Below are 26211 nucleotides of genomic sequence, written 5' to 3' on the forward strand. Positions count from 1 at the left end.
TGAAAACTCCTACTATTTTTTAGTAAATAAAACGATCGAAACAGCCAACTGCGATACACAATCACTCCATATGCACACTAGAGCTCTTCTCAATGTCCCGAGACAGAGAGAGGCAAAAAAGACAATGTAATTTTGTCTTTGACAATTGCCCACCTGCACATTCAAGCTGCGATTCATACGACTCAATTATACGAGAAACACGGCGCACGTCGCTGTTTTTCTTTTTCATCTCTCGAAGCTCCACTACAGCTATACTACTACTACTATAAGTAAGAGAGCTAGGCTACGTCGTGGAAAGGGTTACTGAGACACATTCTCGTTTCTCCGTTTTCTCTAGGTATAGTAGCTATAGCTAGCTCGCAGCAGCAGACACCTTTGAAGTGCATAAGCACATGCGCGCGCGCGGAGCTGTTCTTTGTTTCCCAAAAGATGCGCTAATAGCACTTCCCTTTGTCTGCGCCTGCCCCGCGCGCGGTACACGACGACGCAGGGGCATGATCACGGGCACGAGGCTCTCGGTACACACTATATACGCCGCGTGAGAATCTTCAAATGAAAAGGGATCTATTCTGCATATTATTTCGTTATGCATATTCATTAAAAAATTACGATGTTTTTCAGGGCCTGCGTGTAGCACAATGGGCCGTAACAAAAGATCTCGCAGTTCGAGAGACTCAATGACTCCTTTAATTTTTTCCGTTTTTACAGTAATTGCTCGCGATTGGCTTTTCTAACTGTCGATTATTCTTACGTCGAGTACAACTTCATAACAAAAGAAAAAATCTGTAGATACACAGCCCCGTAACTTTTAACGTTTCGGATGCACGTCGGTCGGGGGGGGGGGGGNGGGGGGGGGGGGGGGGGGAGGGGGGCCAATCATCCGATCCACCGAGCACGAGTTATCCGGCAGAGTAAACGCGTTATAATAATATACAAATAACATACATTCGCGCGTTCCATACAGGCTCTATAAGCTCTTAAAAATACACATAAACGCGCTCGAACGATCGAGCTAATGATCGCACACTGCCGCATTCCTCGCTATATCTATCGGCTTTTGCTACATGCAACATTTATATATTTTATAAGCGGCGAATTTCAAATAGAATTCATGGCGTGCATATATACAACGCAGCGGAGACATTCTCGCTCATCGAGTCTCGGGTGCCCGCGTCATGTGGAGTATGTGCACTGCACGCATAGCCGCTGCAAGAGAGAGAGAAGAAACTGCACTGCGTAACATGTGTCCGTGACTTCCACCCGCATATGCATGTAACTGCATATATATGTATAATACACGCGGCGCAGACGTATCGGCGCAAGTGCCTCGCACCGCACATGCAACACTGTACAGTATAGACAGAAGCTGTAGCTGTACACGTATAATAATAACAATGTACAGAAGCGCAGTGGCAATAGCGGCGGCGGCGGCGGCGGCGGCTTGAAAAGGGGGTTGCCGGCATTGCCCTTCCACCATGGGTATAATGTACAAACTTCGGCGTCGTCGTCAGTCAGTCGCACGCGGAGCGTCGCCATGGCCGCCTGCTCGGCGGTACCCAACGTCGCCAACAACGTCAACGATTGCGCGAGTCGAAATAACAAACAGCAACAACAGCAACTGATGGATCTCAACGGCAAGAGCAACAACGGTGGTGGTGCACCTTCACTGAGCCAGAACAAGGTAGCCTGGCAGCAGCGTCTGCTGGGCAAGCAGCTATGCCGCTGCGCCAAGCCCGGCCTCAAATCGTCCACCCTCGAGCTCTTGGTCAACCAGTGCGAGGTGCTGGGCCTGTACTTCAGCTTCGTCGATCCGGCGGCGAGCTGCGACGACTTCACCCGGCATCTCGCTCAGCTCTACGAGGCTCTCAACAACAGTGGTAGTGGTAATAATGTCAAGAAGAAGCTGGAGGTGGTGCACGTGCTGCTGTGGAGCGGCGCCGCGGCCCAGGAGGTGCTCGACGTCGAGGCCAGCTTTCGCGAGCACGTGTCCGATCTGCCCTGGCTGGCCGTCGCCTGCGACGATTACGAGCGCAAGGTAAGCTTATTTTGTGATCTTCGTGGGGGTTTTTTTTTTTTCATCGCTAATCGGCTGATACCTTAAATACGAGATATCGCGTCGCTACTGTTTGCATTTCACACGCGGGGCTCGCTCGAACAAAGCGACGCCGATATATAGAGAGAACGGGAAGCACCGCCGCATGCAAAAACGAAATTGGTGCGATGCTATCTCTCTCTCTCTCTCTCTCCGAACACGAATGAATTTGTACTACGCGCACACCGTGCGGTGAATGCAAATTCGTACTTACGTATATATAGTAAGCTCGACAGTGTAAAACATAACGAGTACGTGTTTCTTCGCATATAAATGCAATTAACGTCTTGTCGAAAATTCGAGTACCGCTGCGGTGGTGGTGCGGTACTCTGCGCGCAAATCGCGGAACAAAATATAATTGAACGCGTGTATTAAATAACGTATGTATACTTTATATTCCGACAAGCTCTCGGAATCAAGTGCGCAAAATTTATGTGTTAAAGTCGCGCGTTAAAGCGCCAGTTTTTCGCGGCAAAGGTATAAAATTTATGTATTCGTGTACTTCTCGTTATACCTCGAGGTATATTTTTTGCCCCCTCCCATTCGTTCGTATTTAAATGCCATTCTCGCTCGCGTTTCGTTTCCTGGAGCAATGAACCAACTATGAGCTATATAGTGCGTAGCTCGTTTCGCTCGATAAGATTCGCGGGATCGAGAAAAAAATCATCATCGTCGACGATCGATGCGCAAAAACAAGAAGAAGACGGAGAGGTATTTAGATGGTAAAAAGTCGCTCGCGCTCCATCGAGTCGAACTCGGTTCAATCAAGCGTGAAATAAAAAAACGTGAACAGGTGCACGAGTACTCCGCGCGTATCAAGCTCGATTATATTGTTTTTTCGTTAGATACGTTTAAATAAAAGACGCCGAGCACGCACAACGATATAATAACGTTAATGGCCCGAGACGTCGTCGTCGAGACGCTGCACAGACGCTCGAAAACTTGGTAATATAAATCATCGAGTAAGTAGTTGGCGAAACAAAGTTGCCTCGCGCGCATTTCTGTATATTCGAGTCCGGAGGAAAACTCGGCTCGATTCGCTCCTCGTGTCTTATATACAGTTTTCCCAACTCTCGAAGAAAAGTCTCTCTGTCGTCGGTGGCTGCTGCTGTCTTACGCGCGGGCTTATGCGATTCCCAATCCGCCAAGACAGAAGAAGAAGAAGAGAAAGAAAAAAGGAGCAAAGAAAAAGGAAGCGAGCAATATTTTCGTTTGCCCGCTATACGGCATCGACAAACAACGAGGAATTATTATTATTGTAATATATGCTGCTATATGGGATATACGTGCGCGTGTGTTTGTGCCGCACTCGACGTATAAACAATATAATATAATATATATATATGTGCAATAAAATGACGCCGCGAAGCGTGATACTCGCTTTCCGGTCGATATAAACCGCGTGTGTATAAAAAAAAAAAAGGAAGAAAAAAGAAAGAAAGAAAAAAAGTCGAACGTTTGTGTGCGTATACATACATTTATACATTGACTTTTCCCCTTGCTGTATGCTACGCTCCCTTCTTCTTCTTCTTCTTCTTCTTTTTTTTTATGCGCAAAACGTTTTTAGCCTACGCACATAGCGTACGCGTATACCTTGCAGCACGTGTAATTCCAGCGGCACACCAGGGTGGGTGGTATACAGCGAGAAGAGAGAGTGAATTTACGACCATAGAGGGGGAGAGAGAGAGAGAGAGCAGCGAACTTGGCAGAGCTAGATAAGGAGAGAATTAAAGGGACGGCTGCTGCTGCTGCTACTGCTGCTCCGCATCAAGCCACTATATAACTATGTAGACGCACAGAAAGTCAGCAGTTTACGGGAAAATTCGATTTAGCGCAGGGGGGTACACGCCGTTTTCGTGTCTATATATATCTATCTACGAAATTGCGTGTGTATTTGCATGATAAAAAAAAATCAGGCGCCTCTCGAAGCGTAATATTATAATATTTTTCCTCCTGTGCGCGCGCAATTTTCTTCCTCTCTTTTTTTTCCGAATATTTTCGCGTTTCTATTAGCCCATTGTGTATTATACGGAGAGAGACGTTTATTTCAGAAATGAGTAAAATGAAATGAAGGCTCGTTTGACGAGTCGTCGTTTTTGTACTATGTACAGATATACTAATGTAAAGCTCGCTGTGAAATCGAATTACGCGAGAAAAAGTCGTTGTCGTCGTCGTCGTCGAGTAAGATTAAGCCATTATACGATCGTGCACGGAAAAGGACATAAGCTGCCATTATTTCAGGATATCGTCGTCGACTGCTAATCGAGCTCCGCCGTTCCCTCCGTCTATATGTATACGTTACACAAAAAGCTCGCGCACGACTATTATTATCCATTTTCATTGAATTTCTCGGTCTCTCTTTATTCAATCCGATCTCCGCGTGCCCGGCTAAACTGATCGCGCGTGGCTGCAAGCTGCAAGCTGCAGATTATAAACACTCCGCGCGTTTATGTGTGTATCGGGTCTTTGACCCTTTTTTTTGCATCGATATATCGCGTGGTGAGCTTGCAAAGCACGAGCGAAAAAGAGACTATTTCGGTCATTGAGATTATTACTGCGCGCGGCGAGCGAATCATACGTTTTAAACGACTGTATAACGATTATCCGACTACCAAATACTCCCGGGGGGTAAGCTCTGCTCTTTTTCGCGACTACGTCTGCCTATTTCGCTCGTTTAACGTAAATACTGACCCACATTTTTTTCGCTGTATATACAAGTGTGGGGCTTAGATTCCTCGACTCTGTACATGTGTGTGTATATAAGTATCAAGTACCGGCGTCGGTGGCATGTTCTCTGTGCACCGTCGAGACGCGCATTCGACTTTCCATCAAAGCTTTGAGCTCGAGATCTCTCTCCCTCGTCGCTCTCTTTTCTCTCTTTCTCTCTCTCTCTCTTTAGCTTCAACCTTGATGCAAGCTCGGCGAGAAACTCGTCTATATAAGGTCTTTCATACAGCAGGCATATTTCGCTCGGGTAAAATATCAGACGCTCGGAGCAAAGAAACGCGTGTATATACGCCGAGATCCTCGAAATCTGCGAGTTTCTCTCTCTTTTACTCTCACTCTTTGGGAGCTGCTCTTTGGGGGGCGGTAAATGCAAGTAGGCTATTCGCTATATATACACGTAAATAATACTTTAAGCGACGTTTGCTAGACTGTAAAAACGTCGTCGTCGTCGTCGTCTCTATAACCAGCTGATGTTTGCCTTTCATTAATACTTGAATCGACGCCCGCGCCTAGTTCCTGCGTACCTTTAACACGCATAGAAAAGAAAAAATTAGCAGCGACGATACATAGCGATTGAATCCTCCTCCTCCGTACCGGCTCGCTTTTGAATGAAAACACACCCGCACACACATCGCACCCGCGACTCCGCCATATATATCGCTCTTTTGTCATTCGCACTTGCGTCGAGCGTCATGTGTATGCACCTATTGCAGTATGTGCAGCAGCACATGTAGCTCACACGACGACGACGACGACACTTGTGCATGCTATACTTGCTGCTCGCTGGGGAGTGAAACTCCACGAGGCAGCTCCATATTTATGTCACCAACCTTTCCCCCCCAAGCTCGCGCGCACAATAAAAAATTCGTCGTCTTTCTCTTTTTTCGAGAAGAAAAAAAAAGCAAGTTTTTTCAACGAGTTCGCCGCTTTCATTGATTCGCAGGTGATGGTACGCACACGTGTGCGGAGCGCGAGTAGTCGTGTTTGCTTTTCGCCCCCCGCCCCGCGAGTGCCTGCTATGATCAGTTGAAGAGTTAATTTCGTTCGACGATTTGTAACGATGTGTAGGCGTGTGTGTGTATGTAACGTGTAAACATACGAGTCGAAAAAAAAATCCTCTCTGTCTCTCTTTTTTTTCATTATCTCGATTCGCGTATATACGTTTTCGTTCCCCGATAACCGATATTGTTCTTTCCGAGCTTCTCTTCAATGGTGCAACGACGACGATGATGATTACACGTACATATACGATACGAAAAAACATTACGATAATAATAACGGTGATCATCCCCACGTGTATTACGAAAAAAACACCGTCTGCAGCCAAGTATCGCTCTCGTGTAAAAGTTCGCGTAATGTATCCTACAACTGAGAAGCAAAAAAAAAACATCAACCCGCTATTACTATTGTGAAGATTAAAAATTCTGGCTGGCTGCGAGAAGAAAAAAGAAGAGATGCAGACTACTAAAAAATGAGTCACATTCATCGTCGTCGTCTACATCGCGACTCGCTCCGCCGTGTTTTTATCCGTCGCGCACACGTGTTGTTGTATGTGTCATAGCTTTACTTGGCGTTCGCGCGCGCGTCTACCCGCGCACACGTATGTACAGAACTCCTTACGTTCGTTTCAAGTGCACCAATCTTGGCAATGACTATTTTTTGCTTCCTCTTCTTTTTTATCTCGTCGCACGCGCATATAGGTGTAAGTACTACATACACACCCACACATTCACTTTTTACGAACGAATCGCGCGAAATTTATGAACTGCTCGCTCTGTCTGTATAAGTGTGTAAGTGCAGTCGAGGAGAGCCGAATGCATATAAATGTACGCGCGGGTCGCATTATTTTCCCCGGGTGCGCGTTATTTTACACGTAAATATACAGGAAGATAGCTCTGATAGCGGCCGGCTGCGGTCGGTATACGCATCCATTCGTTCTCTGCTGGCTGCATGTGGGGACTCATCGATCAAACGGAGGAAAATCCGGCGTGTATATAGTACACATAGTTGAAAACTAGCCACATCGAAATCAATATAAGGCAACTCTATATAAGGTACCACACACAGTCCACAATGTATCCGTGTGCGAGTACACACAGACACAAGTTATGTACCGGCTCGACGCGGCGCAATACAACGAGTTAACGCCGCCGCGTGTACGGGATTATACTTCGTCTATATACTTGTGCTGCATGTGTATACGTGTATTTTATGCTCACCCACACACATACATACTTACAGCCACACAGTCAGCAGAAGGGGGGAGACGATGTTTCGCCGGCGCAGACGGGGTTTTCTCTCGAACACGTGTAGCGCACGGGGGGTATATAATACAGTATAGGCCCCCTCCCTCCCCTTCATTTTTCGTGCTCGCACACACGCGAGTCCTCGAGAGTCGTCTCTAGTGCTCGGGCTGCTGCTGCTGCGGGGGTGTGTTGTAACCATGGGGCATGCGTGCACCCCCCTGCTGCACACACACGTACATAACATGTCCCTGTGCGATGTCGTCGTCGTCGTCGCCGCCGACGTCAACTTGGCGGAAAAGGAAAAACTCGGCCTGTGCGTCTCCCCCCGCGGGGGCGACGTTTCATTCAGCTTCTTATTCAGCGAATCTCGTTTTTTTTTTCGTCCGATTGCGCGCGTTGAAAAATATATAATATCGGTATCGCGTTTGCGTCTCCATAGTCGTCGTAGGAGCTCCCAAAAATATTTTGCCTATTATTATGTTACCGCGATATTTTTATAAGGAAAATTGAAGAGTCGAGTACTTATACGCCGCTGTTACGAGGGGCCTCTCGTATAATCACAAATTATATATACGTCGTTTATACCCGACGAAACCTCGTGTACATTCAAGAGAGACACTAGTCGTACAACAGTAAGCCAGTGCGGCAGCTATTTAGCGAGTATTTGGCAATTTCGCGGGGCTGAACGAGGACGACGGCGGCCCACTCGACGCATTATTACGAGTGGCTTGTCGGTGCGCTGCTCAGTTTCGGGGCTATATATATATATAGGGCCTATTCACGCTTTTATATACGTTCCGCCGCGATACGATCGTCATGAATAAAATTGACGAAAGAGGCATTAACAAGAGCCGCATAAAGGAAAAGACTCTCGAGGTTCGTGTACAGTCGAAATTTTCCTTTCGGATGAATTTCACTACTGCGCGTGTCGCTATACAGTGCGTAGTATGGCATTATTGCGTTTGTAGAAGATGATAATGGTTCGCGAGCGGTGGAATCATTTTTTATAACTCGATCGAAGACTGGAAGCTTCCGCTTTCCAACCTTCGGGAAATCTTTCATCCCGAAGAGATCGAGTGTCTTCTCGCGGAGATTCTCTGAATTACTGCGGCTGGCGGTAATAATCCAGCCGGAGAAAAAAGGGCGCAAAAATTCATCGGGTACGTGGCCAAGACCGGCTACAAGAACGAACCCAAAATCGATGAAAACGGCAAGCCGCAGCTGCGTCGCCGCGTGGCCAGACGCCAGCAGCGGTGCCCCAACAACCGAGACATCGTCCTCGAGCTCTCGAAGATATACGACTCGAATTACGTCGACGAGTCGGGTTTTGGGCATTTCCATGTGGCCTGCATGTACGGTACGAGAGGACAGGGATCTGATCATGGCGATGCTGAGAAAGGGCGGTGATCCTAATCTGGCCGACGAGGAGGAACTGACTCCTCTGCACTGCGTCTGCTCGGCTATCAGACGCTGCGGAACATCGACGCCCGGGACGCGCAGGGTCGGACCACGCTGCAGCTAGCCGCTGCGAATTTCATGCCGCTGACCTTTTGTTTTACATATTCCTTGTAAGCACCTTCATTCAACTTTCACGGCGACGTTTCATTCAACTTCTTATTCAGCGACTCTGGTTTTTTTTCGTCCGATTGGGCGCGTTGAAAAATATATGATATCGGTATCGCGTTTGCATCTCCATAGTCGTCGGAGCCCAAAAATATTTTGCTTATTACGATATTATCGCGTATTTATAAGGAAATTTTCTTCTAAATTTCACTACTGTGCGTGTCGCTATATAGTAGTAGTGGCATTATTGCGTTTGTGTAAGATAATAATGATAGTTATTTCTCAGGGAGATTCGCGAACGCTAGAATCATTTCATTTGTCTTTCAATTTTCCGTACAAACGTATCGTTGATATAAATTGTTTACTAATTTCTTCGACGACGTAATTATAACTATCCTACCTTTGGATAACTTCGAAATTTCACAGCACAGAAAAACCAACAAAGAACACAGAACTGTGTACTTGTTCCGTTGTTTACGTCGTGCATGCGACCTCTCGGTGTGTTGCCCGCTATACATGTTTTGCCGTGCATACCAAATAGCTCTCAGTACTACAGAGAAGGGCCGCGCGGAGCTCATCGAGCTGATGATCTTCCGATTCGCACGCAGTTTTTGAAGATACAGCGAGCGCAGCACACGCATCTATTCTTCGATCTTATCTTTCGTGTTTAGTTTTTCGTTTGCCTTATATGGAAAATCATATTTGAGAGGTCAATCGTTTGTGAAATTCCATGTGACAATGATGGAATCCAGTGACGGACTCGATTGCGTTGTCAGGTAATTTTTATTGTTTGATAATGAAATCATAATAACGTCATAACCTAATACTCAAGTCTACCGGATTTATTTTAGAGTAAAAGAGGAGCCAAGCGATGTGTCGCTTAATGAAAATAATCAAGAAATGATTGACGAGAAACCCGACTTGAAAAACTTGCCACTCTTGCCATTAATTGAAGAAAATGCAGTAAGGATTCATATTTATATGTAACTCGTATTTTTCTTGTTATGAAAATTCTTACATAGCTTCGATTTTTCGACAGACCGTTACGCTTTCCAAATTTGAAGAAAATCGTGAATTCGATGACGAAGTGGAAATAGTCGTTGAATGTGAAGACGTCAAGCCCAACATTAATTCAATAAAAAGTAAGAAATTCGACGATGATAATCAAAATCCGTTGCAGAATATAAAAGATAGCAATGATTATAACACTCTGAACATAATAAAAGTGGAACCCAAAGAGAAAGCGAAACAGGAAGTTTTTATCGGCGCTACAGAAGACACAAATATAAATTTCGATACAAATTTAAATCTCTCAGCTAAGAATTATCTTAACCATCACGTCGATTCAGTGCATAATAAGACCACTCCCGCTTGTGATATGTGTAGCAAGACATTTTCGCGAAAAGATTATCTCAAAATCCACATGGATTCAGTGCATAATAATATCACTCACAAATGCGATACGCGTGGCAAAACATTCCCGCAAAAAAATACTCTCAGGGAACACGTGGAAGCGTCGCATGGCCATAATAAATCCATCTGCGATTTATGTAAAGAAAAATTTTCATATAAAAAAAGTCTCAAACGTCACGTGGATTCAGTGCATAATAATATCACTCACAAATGCGATACGTGTGGCAAAACATTTTCACGAAAAAATAATCTCAGGCAACACGTGGAAGCGTTGCATGGCCATAATTACTTCACCTGTGATTTATGTAAAAAGAAATTTTCATATAAAAGAAGTCTTAAACTTCACGTGGATTCAATGCATAATAATATCACTCCCGCTTGTGATTTATGCGGAAAGACATTCTCAAATAAGGGTAATCTCAATATCCACATGGATTCAGTACATAATAAGATAACTCACCCATGTGATATGTACGGCAAGACATTTTTTCGAAAGGATAAACTGAAAATTCACATGAATTCAATGCATAATAAAAACACTCACGCCTGCGATATATGCCACAAGACATTCACACAAAAATGTAATCTCAAAATCCACGTTGATGCGACGCATATTGGTGTTACTTATACATGTGACGATTGCGGAAAAAAATTCACAACTAAGGCCTCCCTCAAATATCACACGGATTCGTTGCATAAAGGCATCAATTACGGTTGCAATTTATGCGGAAAGAAATATACAAAGGAGAGCAAGCTCAAAGCCCACATCAATTCAAAGCATCGTTCGCGCATCACAACTTAATACATAAAAATTTTGGTTTATATTAAACCCCATGAGTTTCTCTAATATCATCTCTTTACTTAAAAACAATGTTCAATTTAGAAAATAAATATAAATAAATTTTGGAAAAAATGAGTCACACAAATTGCAAGCTTTTTTCGCTACCTACTCACGTCCATGGTAAATGAATCCCTTCAAAACTCCTCACACTATTCAGAACAGCGATTTTTTACAATCGAAAATATACAAACCTACCTCACGCTCCGATACCCGAGGCACTAATTGAAAGTGTCTGAATTTGCATAGATTACGCCTATCTATATACACGTGCTCCGTGTGACCATGCGTATGATGAGACGCTCGCGCGATTAACCCTCGCGTGACGCGTCTATAAATAACGTATTCTGCGTTCCGTTGCGCATTTGGTTGGAAATTCGCGCATTATAAATACGTAAGTACCTAAGCGGTATGTATACGAGGGGCTAATAATCGAACGAGATGATCCTGGCAAATATTGGATGAAGGTGTTCCCGATTTATAAATAGCCTGGCATACGCGATATTATATTATTCTCCCCCTTTTGCGTTTCGCGATACGCTCGCGGCAACGACAACGACGACGTCGACGTCGACGTCGAGAGGTGATTCGATCAGTCGTCTGTGCGAAATCGAATATGATAAAGGGAGGCGAGACGGGCGCGGGGGGCAATTTCGATTTTCTAAAAATGCCGCCGCTGCAGTAATTCGCTTCGTGGAGCTTATATCATAGAAATAATATAATAGTGGTAGTACGCTTAATCTATATTTATGCGCCGAGTGTCACCTACACGACGAATTTCCAATTCATAATGTCATATAGATGTATACGAGGTGGGGAGCTGTGCTTTTTCCCTCCTCGCCTCGTTACGCGCGCCTCGGCACGGAGAATCTGCAGCCCGAGGGGGGGGGGGGCACATATACATACATACAGCCTAGCGAATGTTTGCCAGCTGACATATGCTTTTTCGCTTACGTCCGCGCGACGATCGTTTGTTTTGCCGATTGTATACTACGGCACACGCGCGTATTACACGTCTGTTTTTTTGTCGCTGTTATTATTCCATTTGCCGGTCTCGGGGCGCGCGAAAGCGCATTTTACACTCGCGGAGATACAAAAAAAAAAAAGAAGCATCCGATAAACGGTCCACGCGCTTTGTCGCGCGCGTGTCCCGGGGAATGGCATATTTCATAACGTGTTTTTTTTATCATGCCCTCTCTCTCTCTCTTTCAGTTCAAGTTCCATTTTCCGTTTTCTCTTGCTCGTTGCTTTTTTTTCCTCATCTCTCTCTCGCTCTCTTTTACCTTGGGGCTTGCTTCTTCGTGTATGTATATGCTATCTTATACTGAATGACTTGGGAGACTGTACTGCTTGGCTCCGCGCTTACTCTCTATATGTATGTTTCTCTGCCGCGCGCACTCGAGGTGAAACTCTCGCCGAGGGACCCGACGTCGCTCGACCAACCCTTCGTAATCTCTCTCTCTCTCTCTCTTTATATATAGCGAGGGTATCACGTACCAAACCGAGGGGTGTGAATACTGGAGACTCTCGCCATGTCTGCTCGTATACAACATGTACACGCCGGGATATATATATTCTTGCGCTCGCTGCACGAGAGCTTTATTATTGTGTTGGCCTCGGAGTCTCGTGATGTGTATGTGTGTGCATAAAAAAAACACATACGAACGCCAGAGACAGAGAGAGAGAAAGCTCGAGAATGGATTTGCCTCGTTTTCCTCTAATCATAATTAGCTGCTATTTGCGCGACGAGCCTCAGCTCTCTCTCTCTCTGTCTGTCGAGCTCGATTATATTAAATGAATGCCTCTCCCCGGGACTCGGCTGCCGCTTGTCGGAGTCTAGGATCGGAGTCGCTCGAGAGCCATTCAATTCGTCGACGTGCACATGCTGCGCGACTCGAGCGCGCGAGCTTTTTTTTTCTTGTGTTTTGCGGCGGTGGCGTGACGTGACGTGACTCCGCATTGAAAAGCATATATCCCTGAATTGTCCGAGAGGGTGCGAAAATTTCGCGCGTGAATTTTCCCCGTATTTTAAATGCCCCGAAAAACCGCATATATTCATCTCGAGCGAGATGAACGGCTGACTTCGTGCAATATGTCACGCGCTGTTTTCGCGCGCCGACGCGTATATGAGACATTTATACTTTATAATACGAAATACCGGCGTATCTCTCGTCGTTCGAGATTTTTCGTGCGTATGATTCGCTGCAAGCGATAAGGGCTTTACGTTATATTGTATACGTCGTATATAATCCAAACCGAGACCGAGTCGAGAGATTATATACAGATCGATTGAGGTGGTATGTAAAGCTTGCAGCTGAATACCTCAAGAATTGTGTCGAAGCTCAATGAACGCGTAATGACACGACAAGATTTTTCTAACTCTTTACCCCTATTTTTTTTTCTTTTTAACAGACACGACTGACGCGCCGCTACCGCATCAAGGCCGGCGTGCCGACCCTCGTGCTGCTGGACAACGCCACGGGCCAGGTGATCACGCGGGGCGGCGTCGAGCGCGCCCTGGCCGATCCCCAGGCGGTGGGCTTCCCCTGGCGGCCGGCCCATCCCAAGCAGGCCCTCGAGGACGGCCCGCTGCTGCCGTGCGCCGGACGCGACAGCAACGAGCCGATGCTGCACGAGGAGCTTAGACACTGCTACAAGGCCGTCTACTTCAGTGCCCACTGGGTTCGTATTGCACTTCCTGTTTTTTCATGAACGAATTACAAGGCGAATCGTGAGTTCGCGTGAGAGACAGATCCGAGATTGTAATTTTTTTTTTTCATCTTTTTGCAGTGTCCGCCTTGCAAGGCTTTCACGCCGCAGCTCGTCGAGACGTATCAGCGCATAAGGGAGCGCGGTCACGACTTCGAAGTGATTTTCGTTAGCTCGGACAGGTGAGATATCGACAGAATATCATAATAGCTTTTTGCTTCGACTTTTCCTCGTCGATTATTCATTTATAGACTACGTAATGAGAATGAGATTGACAGGAATAGAGGGAGCGGATTCGTTCGGGGGATGCACGACAAAGCTTCGTTTTTTGTTAAAAAATTAAAATTCATCTATTAAATTAATAAAAAAAAATTTTTTTTTTTCGTTTTACTATTTACAATACTCGTCAACGAGTATGTATGAGGTAGGATTCCGTTTAGGATTCCATGGGGGCGGCGGCGGCCACCTGGGCGGCTTCCTCGCGGATGCGGTCCTTCTTGAGTTGACCCATGAAGGCTGCCTTGTCGGCGGCGGTCTGGAAGCGACCGTGACCGAACTTGGAGCTGGTGTCGATGAACTTGAGGTTGATCTTCTCGAGAGCGGCGCGCTTGGTGTGGACGAGGAGCGACTGTAATTAAAAGAGGCATAAGATTAGTATCGTTGCAAGGGGAAATTACAGATATGAATTTGATTCTAGTATTTGCTTCAGTCCTATCATTCAGAATCATGGAAATTTTTTTCATAATCCTTTTGGCTCTAGGTATACTCATCATGGTAAAAAAAAAAGAGTAGTAGCTAATGATATCTTTCAAAAACTCTTTACACACCTTTCTCAGAGTGATGACACGCTTCTTGGTTCCCATGCAGCAACCCTTGATCATGATGAAGTCATTGTTGACCTCACCGTAGTGGGGGAAGCCACCCATGGGGGTGATGGTTTTCTCAGTGAGATCGTAGGCGGTGGAAGCGTTATCCTTGACAACCTAATAAAATAAACGTACATAATTAATAAAGAATTCGTTGAAAATTAAGTATTTGGAGGAATGAGTTTTTAAATGAATGAAAATGTAGCTTGATTGGGAATCTCCCAAGTGATAAAAGCACAAGAGAGAACTATGACACAGCTCAGATTTGCTCTAGCCTCAACTAACTAGGGTACTCGACCCAAGGCACAAAGTCCAAGTTCGAGTTTTTAGAGGCAGATAGTCGGATGTAATTGAAAGTAAAATTTACCTTTCCGTCCTTGGTGTGTACACCATCTCCGATGCGGTAGATCTTCTTGTTCATCTCAGTACGGTGATGGTATCCCTTCTGACCGGCGCGAGCGACGGTGAAGGATACTCTGCTTGGATGCCAAGCACCGATACAAGCGACCTTCCTCAGACCCTTGTGCGTCTTGCGGGGCAGCTTCTTTGTGTGCCAACGGGAAGTAACACCTTTGAGAAAAAAAATAATACGTTAGAAACATGTCAAATGAAATATTCATCAAGTACTTGACGAACTCAATAACTTCAGTAGGAAGGCAGCATGAGTGTTTCACCAGAATAGTCTGATTAGGCAATCATGTTTTTTCATCATGGTAATTGAATCAGCTCGAACATCTCCATAAAAATAACAATAAACAAAGCGATATCTTACCCTTGAATCCCTTTCCTTTGGTGACACCGATGACATCGATCATCTCATCTTTAGCAAAGACATTCTTGATGGGGATGGATTTTTCCAAGTGTTCCTTGGCCCATGCAACTTTGTCGGCGATAGATCCACCGTTAAGTTGGATTTCCATGATGTGGGCTTTCTTTTGCCTTTGGTTCATGAGCTTCATTTGGGTGTGGGCAATGACGCGTACAACCTTGCAGTACTTCACGATTTTCTTGAAGTTTGATTCAATGTTAGATTTTCCAGCCTCATCGGACCATTTCTTGGAAGCCTTGGTAAAGGCCTTCTTTTGGCTCTTGTACCTATGAAAAATTGAATATCCTTTCTGAAGTTGTTTCTGAGGTTGTCCTTATTCTGTGGAACTGGAAAATGTGAGGATCTCATCGGTGGATCACATTGTGAAAACCACGAGTGAGAGGAGATCTCAACACCTTCTTACTAGTTGAGCCTTTTCAAGAATCATTATAGAATTCTTTTTGAGATTAGTTTCTCAATGGTTCAAACTAGCGGCTCCGGTTAAATATTGCATGGCATATTTCTTTTTGATAGTAATGAAGTATAAAAAAGATATGCTCAAAAGGTACTGTAAAAAAACTTACCAGTTCTTGTAGAAACGTCTTCTGCATTCCTCTCCAAGATGCTCGGCCCACACAGTAGTGAGAGCACGGAGACCATGGGGAGTTTCGATGTATCCAACAACACCGACAACAACCATTGGTGGGGTTTCGAGGATGGTGACAGCCTCAACAATTTCTTTCTTGTTGACCTCTGTTAAGATAAATTTACATGTTAGAAGTGTTCTAGTTTTTCAGTAACTAAAAGTAACATTATATTATAAGACTGTGTTCAGTATGGTTTGTCTCTCTGTCTTGGCCCAACGGGCTACATCAAGATTATGGAATATACCGAACTTATGCTCACACCTACAAGTAGGGGGCAAGTTCTCTATTCGCCTTGCAGTCTGGAGAACATACCGTACAGACGGCTCTCGTACTGCCATCAATTTCAAAGAAAGTGATCCCCAGGCGTTCAAAAATTATTTTAGCATTACGAGGTAGCAGATTGAAATGAGCCAACTTACTTGATCCAGGACGATCAGCCTCACGGACGACGTGGGTCATACCGGCCTTGTAGGCGATGAAGGCCGTCAAGTGGACGGGTTTGGTTGGGTCATCCTTGGGGAAGGCCTTTACCTTACCACGATGACGCTGGGACCTCTTCTTGGGGTAGAATCCCATAGACCCGTGACGGGGTGCACTGAATTTTCTGTGAGACTGAAAGAATGAAGAAATAGCACAAAATTAATCATACTGCCGGAGACACGAGGTCGGGTATTTTTGAGTGTTAGGTTAATGCTCAGACCGCCCTAGAATAATATCTTCATGGTTTATCAGTTTTAACCATAAACAAAGAATTATCTAAATCATCATGTAAAATGTGTGTAGAAGAGAAGAAAACTGATTGTTATACCATATTTAAGGAAAGATAGCTCGGATATAAAATTGTTGGTGGTGAATAAATTTTTTCAATACGATTGCTTGAAATATCGCCGAAAAATTCGTACTAATTTAATTAATAGAAACTTTTCTCGTTGTTAGTGTTAAGTTAAATGTTTTACAGAGAATTATTAGAATAATTGCAAGATGGCTAAAAAAAAACTAACCAAACATGTTACACGTGTAAGAATTTATAGCCGGCACACATGGCTTTTTCACAGCACTTTTATAACCGAAAATCAGCTTTATAAATAAAAAATATTTAATCAATGCAGTAAACCAACCATTTTAAAAGAAGTTTAAGTTAGAATTAATAGAGATGCAAAGTAGATGCAATTAATAAAAAAAAGATTCGGAGAGCCGATGTCTTACCATGATGACCCGACGTACAAAAAGGAATAGAGAGAATTCTAGATCGAAGCGAGAGACTTCGCAAGCAACGTCGTGGCGCCGCCTGGGAGAGTAAATTTCCGCGCAGTCTCCAATAAAGCGCGCTCGAGGCGCGCCAATAATTCTGTCGGGTGACGGTCAATGCATTTATTTATTTATTTTTTTTTTCTATCGAATAAATACGAACATTAGCCAGGAAACAAAATTGGAAATAAAAATATGTATAAAAAGGTTTTGATATAGATTAATTCTAATGGCGTCGTAAACAGTGAAAAAAATTTTATAAATAGTTATCAGTCAATCAACCAAATTGTCGGCTGAAATTTATACTTTTTATTTTATTGAAAAAAATATGAACTATAGCTGAAATTGTCAAAATAACGCTGCAGGAAAAAATAACAAAATGTATAATTTTCTACAAAAATTGCATACAAAGTAGATCGTATAAAATTACACGAATTCCATTACCGCAGCTCGATCGGCACAATAATACCGGCACCTTTGCCAGCTGTTGGAGAGTTTGTCAAATTCTTTGTCAACGAGAATGCGTTCAAACAATGAGTAATATTCATTATCGTGTATTAATTAACTGCGTGCATAGACTCGGCAGGGTGATTCCGATATAATACGCTAATAATTGGTATAATAGGTCACGAACCTCTCGAAAAAAATCCGCATCGTGCCCGATAGATAATACCAAACGAGATCTGAATGATAAAAGTAGGAAAAAAAGTACTTATGATACATAAAAGACTCCATGCAATGAACTCATGCATCGATGAACATTTAATTCTGTCTAAATAAATTATGCGATATAATTTTTTATAATTAAATCGTGAACTCTCTCTCATGTTTTCGCCTTCAACAGGAGCGAGGAATCGTACAAGACGTACACGGAAACGATGCCCTGGCTGAGGATACCCTTCGAGCAGGAGGACCGACGCCAGAGACTCGCCCGAGCCCTCGACGTCCAGGCCATACCCACCCTGGTCATACTCGATCCGAGGGACAACATAATCACCCTCGAGGGTCGCACGGAACTGCTCGAGGATCCCGAGGGTCTCGTAAGTATAAAAAAAAGTATTTGCACGTATTAAGATTGGAATCAAACACGTCGATCTTGCAATATGATTGCGTTTTTTATTACGAGCGAATCGTATTTTTTATTGCGAGAAAAATACGAGAAAAAAAGATTTTATAATTAAGAAAATTAAAGATTTGATTGTAATTTCTACAGTGAAATGTGAGTCGATCATATTTAGAAATAAAAAGCTTCAGAGGTCGTGTAAATTATCAGTCGAAGCAAAGCTGAGGTATATCGATACTTGAAATTCAATTAAAGTGACCTAGTTATTAAAATTAAATGGAATTAAGAGCTCATTGATGCTGGAAAAATGTTATTCAATTTTTGAAAAGTATTTTTATTCCCTTTTCCAAAGTAATTATACCTTATTTTTTTAAATTCCAAGGTGATTTTTTTTATTACTAAGATACAACCATTTCTTTGAGTCTTTTTCGTATATTTTGCGTGTTAAATTTTTTGCGTTCCTAGAGTTTTACGTTTTTCGAAGATGCACTTGCAAAAGTCGATCGATCATATGAGGCGTTTAATACCACAAGTATTCTATAGGCGTGGAGCAATTTCGCCTGAAATTGCTTAATTTCTAATTCGCCGAAAAACCCCCTGAACTCACTTAAAAAAATTATGTGACATATGGCTTCAATTGGAAATTTCCTCAGCTATTCAATAGTGGAGTGAAATTCCGAAAATTTTCCATTTTTTCCCGGAAAATTTTAAAAATGAACTTCAAACATTAAATATCTCAAAAAATGTATTTTTAAGATTTTGTGATATAGTTCGAAAGCTGAGGAGATTTCTAATCGTAATACATATTTTTCAGAGAGTACATGTTATTTCTATAAAAATTAAAAAACGTCGATAAACGTCTTAAAACATCCGATTTTGAACAACACGGGGTACTGCGCGACGAAACAGCTATTACGCGGGTCGAAATGTCACCGAAATTTCGAAAATCTGACTTCTTGGAAAGCTGAGGAAATAATTGTCTGTTTGTTCGTGAGTGCAGTTGCCATGTCTACGCGTGCACATGTGTACTAGACCGGGTCGTTTTTGCAAAAATTTTTTGTATCGCCTGGGCTCATGGCTGAGCTGAAAGTTCAAGGTTTCAGATGAAAAAAGCCGGGCTGCAGAAGTCAAAAAAGTGACCGGAACCGGTGTCGATAGGCTTTTGAAGTTTAAAAACGTGCTTCGGAAATTTAGCAAAATCGCGCAGAAAAATACATCTTTATCCCAAAAAACGACATTACGAAAAATTGAAAAATCGAAAAGTGTATTAGTTTCTTCCAGGAAATGGCTAAGTAGAATCAACTATGGAAAAAATTGCATGAAACTATCTGATAAATTCTGCTTCGCTGGTTTTTTAATGAATAGAGCTGGCTCAGAATTATTGAATTTTAAGCTAAAAAAATGCATCGTACGAAAATAGCTGTATCTCAGCGAATCTTGAGAATTTTTAACTTCTGAAACCGGCGTTGGGAAGGTGAGAAAAAAACCTATCAGATAGTTTCATGCAATTTTTTCCATAGTTGATTTTACTTAGCCATTTCCTGGAAGAAACTAATATACTTTTCGATTTTTCAACTTTTCGTAATGTCGTTTTTTGGGATAAAGATGTATTTTTCTGCATTAAAATAATTTCAAAGTGTATACTAATTTATACCATTGGATTCGTCATAAAAAATCCTAAACTTTAGCAGTGTCAAAAAATTTTCTAAATTTTTTCTGTTCATTTTTAAACGTTTACAAGACGATTTTTTGTTTTTCACGCAGAATAAAGATATCGAAAAAGTGCATTTTTTCAATTAAATCGTCCTCCTAGGTCAAAACTGACTACGAAATTCGATTCTACACACAAAAATACGTAAGAAAACGTTTTGTCGACATAAATTTTACCTTCTGAGCAATGTTAGCAATCTATTATATGATTGCCATTTTCAGAGCGATTTTGCTAAATTTCCGAAGCACGTTTTTAAACTTCAAAAGCCTATCGACACTGGTTCCGGTCACTTTTTTGACTTCTGCAGCCCGGCTTTTTTCATCTGAAACCTTGAACTTTCAGCTCAGCCATGAGCCCAGGCGATACAAAAAATTTTTGCAAAAACGACCCAGTCTAATGTGTACCCTTCGTAAATGATGTAGCCATAATTGTAAATGAAACTTTAGACATTTTATTATATTTTTAATGATGATTCAGTGCAAATAGTTTAAATAAATGGCGCAAAAATGTGGCATTAAACGGTGCGTTACACAACAAGGCATATTAATTCATTTTATTGTACAAATTTATATTTTTTTTTTCAATTTTCATAGAGTTATTGCAAATTGACGCATTTATTTAGAGTATTCACTTGAATGATTATTTCGATAAGCATTCCCCACTGAGGCCTCCAATTGAATGTAAAAAAAATATTTACCTTCAAGTGGTCGGAGTGTCACCTTTTGGGGTTGCTATAAGTTTATCACTAATCTTTTGAGATGAAAACCACGACTTTCTGGAGTATAATTATCATAAAATGATTTATTGCATGCATAAATTAACGAGAATGTATTCAATTCAATTCTGCTGAAGCAAATTTCACTGCATTTTCAAAGGCTACTTGTGATAAGCCTGTACATAAAGAGGCACCAGCGGCTTCGATTTCTTCGTCCGTAAAAGCTTTGACATCTTCTTTCGATGAGACTTCCTCTTTCTCCATTTCTTCTGATAGAGGAAAAAATGTAACATACATTTTATCACTATAGACTTCAATAATTTTTGCTGGCCAGAAATACGAATTAAACCTTTTCGCCAACACCACCTCATTGGGAGAGTAACGGGAAAGAAATCCCTGGTCTACCGGTATTGATACTACTGAAGGAGGGTCACTATGTTCCAATGGAATATCTACGATAGGTGGAAGGGTTTCCTCGTCATCGGTGGTCACATTTATTGGACTATCTTCGATTGGACTTATCGTAATTGTCCCTGGTTTATCAGCATAAAGAGCTTCATTACCTCTACTGAAAATTAAATTAAATATTTTAAGTATATAATTGTATTAATTTTAACATATTTACTCACATTAATTCAATCGACGCATTTTTTATATATTCGATCTCCTCAGAATCAATATCGATATTTTGTAAATATAATCGAATCGTTTCCACATTTTTATTTTTACACCGAAAAAAAGATCTAGCCGATTTAGCTAAGGCTTCATTGACTTTATTTTCTTTAGGAATACCACAGAGTTCTTTATATAATGCGGTGGCCTTAGAGTAATTGCTGTTATAAATCTTTCTATACTCTTCATAATCTAGTCCAGGAAAAAGAGCATATTCAATGCATACGATCGTTAATATCCCGGCATTCAATCGATAAAGATTAGTTACAGTTAAGTATTCGATTTTAAAATTAAGAATCGTTTTTTTAAACACTTCTAATTCTAATTTTATAGGTGCATAGGTGACAAATTTATTCAACCCCTTGCGTAGTATATCGATTAAAATTTTTTCGTTCTCTAAATCTTCTTCTTTCACTTCTTTTTTCTCCAAATAATTTACCAAATTAATGAGAACTTCTGCGCTTGCTTTTATTTGCAAATATTTTCGAGTTATATTATATCTTGGCAATGGAACAGTGCGAAAAGTTTTAAAAGTTTTCTTATTATTACTGGAAATTAAATTAAATTTTTTTAGACTATATAATTGTAGCAGGCATTTTCAATACATTGACTTACATAAATTGAATCGACGCATTCATTATGTAGTGCTTTTCTTCTGCATTAATGTCAACCGTTTTCAAATAAGATCTTACTGTTTGTAGGGATGTCTCTTTATTATAAAACAAGCTGTTCCTAAAAAAAAATCTACTTGATCTAACTATAATAGGATCAAGTTCATTTTCTGTTGTGAAACCACAAAGTTTACGCAGATTTTTATACATAACGGTTGCCTTATCATGTCTGCAGTTATATATTTTTCTATATTCTCTATGGTCTTTTCCGGGGTATAAGACATGTTCAACACAAGCGACGGCCAATATACCACGATTTATTCGATATAGATTAGTTTTCTTCAATTCATCAATGTTAAAAAAACGAAGAGTTTCTTTAAACGCATTAATATCTTTTGGCGGAAGGCGTTGTCTTACAGATTTACCCATTCCCTTACGTATTATATCATCCAAAATATCTTGATTATCTAAATGTTCTTGTGTAATTTTATTCTTATTCAAATAATCCACTAAAAGTATAATATGAACAGCAGCGGGTTTTTCACGAAAATATTCTTTAGTCATTAATGTTGGTGGCATTTTTTTTGTCAACTGCTCTTATACTGATGAAACTTTATTTTTAAAACTATTGGACGTTGAATGTTTATTATAAATATTTAATTTTGAACAGATTAATTAATATTACAATCTGATGTGTAAGACGTTCGATAATAATAGCTTTTGTGTCAATACCAACAGTCAAACGAATTTACGCTTTGCTCCACATCAATATTGTGTTTTCTAGCTCACATAGGATATAAATCGGTAGAAGAATAAATATACCAAAACATAATTTTCACGTTCTTCTTGTCATATTAATAATTTTTATGTATTAAGCAATTCAATTTATAACTACATTTTTGATTAGCTGTATCGCACCTCTGTTATTCACAGTCAAAATACAGCGGATTGGCATCCGTCGGACCCATTGATGCTAATTACATAATTCGGTCATCAAGATTGCATCCATTTCTTTAGGAAAGCAATAGTCTCTACTCTCTGCTCAACCACGAGTAAGGCGATCAGAGCCATAAATCAACTTGCACAAATACACAACGCAACAAAATTATCGCAACAAAAATTGTCATCGAAATTTGGTCAATTTTCAAATAATTCTATCTTTGTCTATTTTGATCGTATCGAGACATTTTTTTTTGATTTCTTGAAAATGTCTTTTTTAAATCCATATATATTACATATGGGTTCGGTCAATATTGAGTTACTGTAGTCCACATCATGTTTGAACAATCGATTTTTTTCAGAAATTTTTAGTGCTATGTTCAAATACTACTGGTAACTCGATATTGACTTAAACCCATATGTAATATATATGGATTTAAACAAGACATTTGCAAGAAATCAAAAAAAGTCTCGAAGCGATCAAAATAGATAAAGGTAGTCATTGAAAATTGAAAAAATTTCGATAAAATTTTTGTTGCGATAATTTTTTTTGAGTAAATTATGTGCATCTAGTCATGCCACTATATTCGATCAATAATTAATATGAACAACTTAATTGTACGTAAGAAAATTTTTTTTAATAATTGGCTGAATAAATCGAACATTTCAACAGAAATATATTATTCAAATTCAGATATCAAGTTTCAGTCCTATATAAAAAACGTGGATTTGTGCAAGGTGATTTATGGCTCCGATCGTCTCACTCGTGGTTGTGCCTAAAGTAGAGACTATTGCTTTCCTAATGAAATGTATACAATCTTGATGACGTAGTTTTAATTTTTCGCTTTGAAAGTTACGAGAAGTGAGGTGCATTTTTGAAAATATGTGTTCAAGTATTTATTCAAGGTGATTTATGACTGCGATCGCTTCAACTGTGGCTGTCATAGAGACCACTGATTTCTTGAAGAAATATACGCGATGTTGACGCAGTAACTTCAGGGGGTTGCTCTGAAAATTACGAGAAGTGACGTGCATTCTGCGCACTTGTAAATACACGCAAAAGAAGTAAATATTTAAATATTTAACACGCAAAGTTTCAGGAAAAGGCCCGCAGAAGTGGCTTGTGTCCCGCAGTAGAAAATAAAGGTATTAAATGTCAAACATGCTAGCGAACTCAATTTGATAAATACAATTTATTATGAAAATCAACAAACAGTAAAAATGAAATTTCAAGGTAATTTAAAAAAAAAGTTAAAATCCAAGCTAATCAATCTATTTTTAAAATAGAAAAATTGATGGAAAAAAATTAAACCGAATAGAAAAGTTGCTCCCAGTTAAACTTCCGATGCCTCAATTTTTTTCGTTTGCGTATTCACAAAACCGCGTAATACACTTCCACTACATCGAATAATGAAATTGCATTTTCCAGCGGGGGCGGGTAGGCTCTTGTAACGCGCCTCATGAATGTTTCATGGAAATACCGCGACGGCACGCGTAGCGGGGACCCAGTGTATAGTTATGGTACGAAATATCGCGCAACGTCGCGATACGTTATAAATCATCGCGTATAAATGAAGATTTATTAAACGTATTTGTTTGCCGCAGCGTTTCCGATCCAATTTTCTATCGTCGCTCGTATAGAATTTTTAATGCGCGTCATTCGCACGTATAATATCTATTTCGCACGAGGAATAAATTGTGCGCGAAAATGTCAAAGTGAGCAGCCCCGCCGACGTAGTCAACGCTTCCCCACCGCATGTATCATACATAAGAAGCCGTCGCGTCGCTTTTCTTCTTTCAGCTCGCCGCTCGCGCTCGAGTTTCCTTTGAACGCGTCCCTCGAGACGCTCGTGTGTCCGTCGATAATAATCTGCACGATGGGAGACGAACAAAATAAAATAAGAAAAAAACGCGTAAAATAATATTCCTAACGATCCTGTCTCATTTTCACGATTCACAGAACTTCCCGTGGACGAGTCGGCTGGTAAACATCCTCACGGAAAAATATGCGACGTCGCTCCACGACGCACCCGCCATCATTCTCTTTGTTGGTCAGTACAGCACTGTCTCATGCACGTATAGCAGTTTTTTTTTTGCAATCATAGATAAATTCATCTGATTCTTTTTTCTTTCGCAGAGGGCGACGACTGCGAGATACAGTTCGGCGAGAGCGTTCTGCTGCCCGCGGCGGAGTTGTACAGGCGCGAACGACCCGACTACGATCCCAACTTCGACGATCCCGACGATCAGTTGCAGTTCTACATTGCCCTCGACGTGAGTATACATAACAATTTCTAAATTTCAATTTTCTACGTGTAATGAACTAAAATTAAAATTAAAAAAAAAAAATTGCAGTGCGAGACGTCCGACATACTCCGGGAATTCGTCGGCCTCGAGGACGCGGTGCCGCTGCTCACCGCCGTGGACATACCACGGGGCCTCTACGCCGTGATGGAGGACGGCGCCGAGATCGGCGTCGAGTCGGTCCAGCAGTTCGTCGACTCGTATCGCGCCGGCAAGCTGCAGACCCACAAGATCACTGCGGTGCACAAGCAGAGCGGCGGCGGCGACCAGCAGCAACACCAGCCCGACGAGAGCCAAGAGTGAATGCGTTCAATCATTAAAATTTTTAATTTATAGAGAGAATACGCGACGATGCGTAACGAGAGAACTAATTATATCGTGTGTGTAAACTCGAGTAACCGAATATGTGATAATTGTAGATTTTCACGAAATTTTAGTTGACGATAGTATATAAGGTGCGCGACAGTATTTTAGCGATATTCCGTTAATTTTTTCCTGTGTCTTCTTTTTTTGTTTTTTAAGAGGCCCGCCCGATTAATAAACTGTATAATGAGTTTTAGTTGTAGGTATATAGTGTAGCACCGCTTAATAACAAAGTCTAAGCTTCTTTACATCGTGTCCAGATTGATAAATTCTATATATGGAAAATATATGAAACGGCGACAATTATAATCGTGATATTTTTGGAAGACGATTCAAACTTCGAAAAGATATATTTGTAAATTAATCAGAGTTCTTATTGTACTACTAGGAGAGAAAAAAAGCAAAGCTTCTTATTTGTATGCAAGCCAAAATGAAATTATATCATATAGCTATATGTGTGTAGAGGTATGTTTGCGGACTCAGTTGTTATAAAGAAAAAAAATGTTCGTTTCAATGCGAGAACCTCTTTATTGTGAATGTGAAACTATTTTATGATTTTGATTGAATAAAACGAATAAGTAAGCAATAACTACTGATATTGTATTCTTAATTATAATAAACTTTCGTTCGCCCACGACAACATTAAAAAAAAATTATAGTAATAAACTTGTATCCA

General features: G+C 41.3%; 3 protein-coding genes and 1 non-coding gene across 5 annotated transcripts; 1 reads left to right on the forward strand and 3 right to left on the reverse strand.

Annotated features, from left to right (window-relative positions):
- The first annotated feature begins 1534 nt into the window (after positions 1–1534).
- On the forward strand, positions 1535–26049 carry LOC106650648 (nucleoredoxin-like). The gene is made up of 7 exons (XM_014368788.2): positions 1535–2035; positions 13292–13561; positions 13670–13770; positions 18002–18197; positions 24829–24919; positions 25006–25142; positions 25224–26049. The coding sequence occupies exons 1-7, from the start codon at positions 1535–1537 to the stop codon at positions 25473–25475; spliced, it is 1548 nt and encodes a 515-aa protein (XP_014224274.1). The 3' UTR covers positions 25476–26049.
- On the reverse strand, positions 13942–17190 carry LOC106650710 (60S ribosomal protein L3-like). 2 transcript variants are annotated; one of them, XM_014368879.2, is made up of 7 exons: positions 17116–17190; positions 16329–16521; positions 15847–16015; positions 15227–15549; positions 14822–15024; positions 14416–14571; positions 13942–14216 (listed from the first exon to the last, which is right to left on the reverse strand). In XM_014368879.2, the coding sequence occupies exons 1-7, from the start codon at positions 17116–17118 to the stop codon at positions 14025–14027; spliced, it is 1239 nt and encodes a 412-aa protein (XP_014224365.1). In that variant the 5' UTR covers positions 17119–17190; the 3' UTR covers positions 13942–14024. The 2 variants fall into 2 exon arrangements, with proteins under 2 accessions (XP_014224365.1, XP_014224366.1); XM_014368880.1 differs by lacking the exon at positions 17116–17190 and adding an exon at positions 17028–17049.
- On the reverse strand, positions 16600–16677 carry LOC111694068. The gene has a single exon (XR_002763558.1). It is a non-coding gene; the product is annotated as a small nucleolar RNA U43 (small nucleolar RNA).
- On the reverse strand, positions 20360–22658 carry LOC106650709. The gene is made up of 3 exons (XM_014368878.1): positions 21934–22658; positions 21276–21866; positions 20360–21214 (listed from the first exon to the last, which is right to left on the reverse strand). The coding sequence occupies exons 1-3, from the start codon at positions 22506–22508 to the stop codon at positions 20764–20766; spliced, it is 1617 nt and encodes a 538-aa protein (XP_014224364.1). The 5' UTR covers positions 22509–22658; the 3' UTR covers positions 20360–20763.
- Positions 26050–26211: the final 162 nt, after the last annotated feature.

Source organism: Trichogramma pretiosum, unplaced genomic scaffold, assembly GCF_000599845.2.
Source record: "Trichogramma pretiosum strain Unisexual culture from Peru unplaced genomic scaffold, Tpre_2.0 scaffold38, whole genome shotgun sequence".
NCBI classification, from domain to species: domain Eukaryota; kingdom Metazoa; phylum Arthropoda; class Insecta; order Hymenoptera; family Trichogrammatidae; genus Trichogramma; species Trichogramma pretiosum.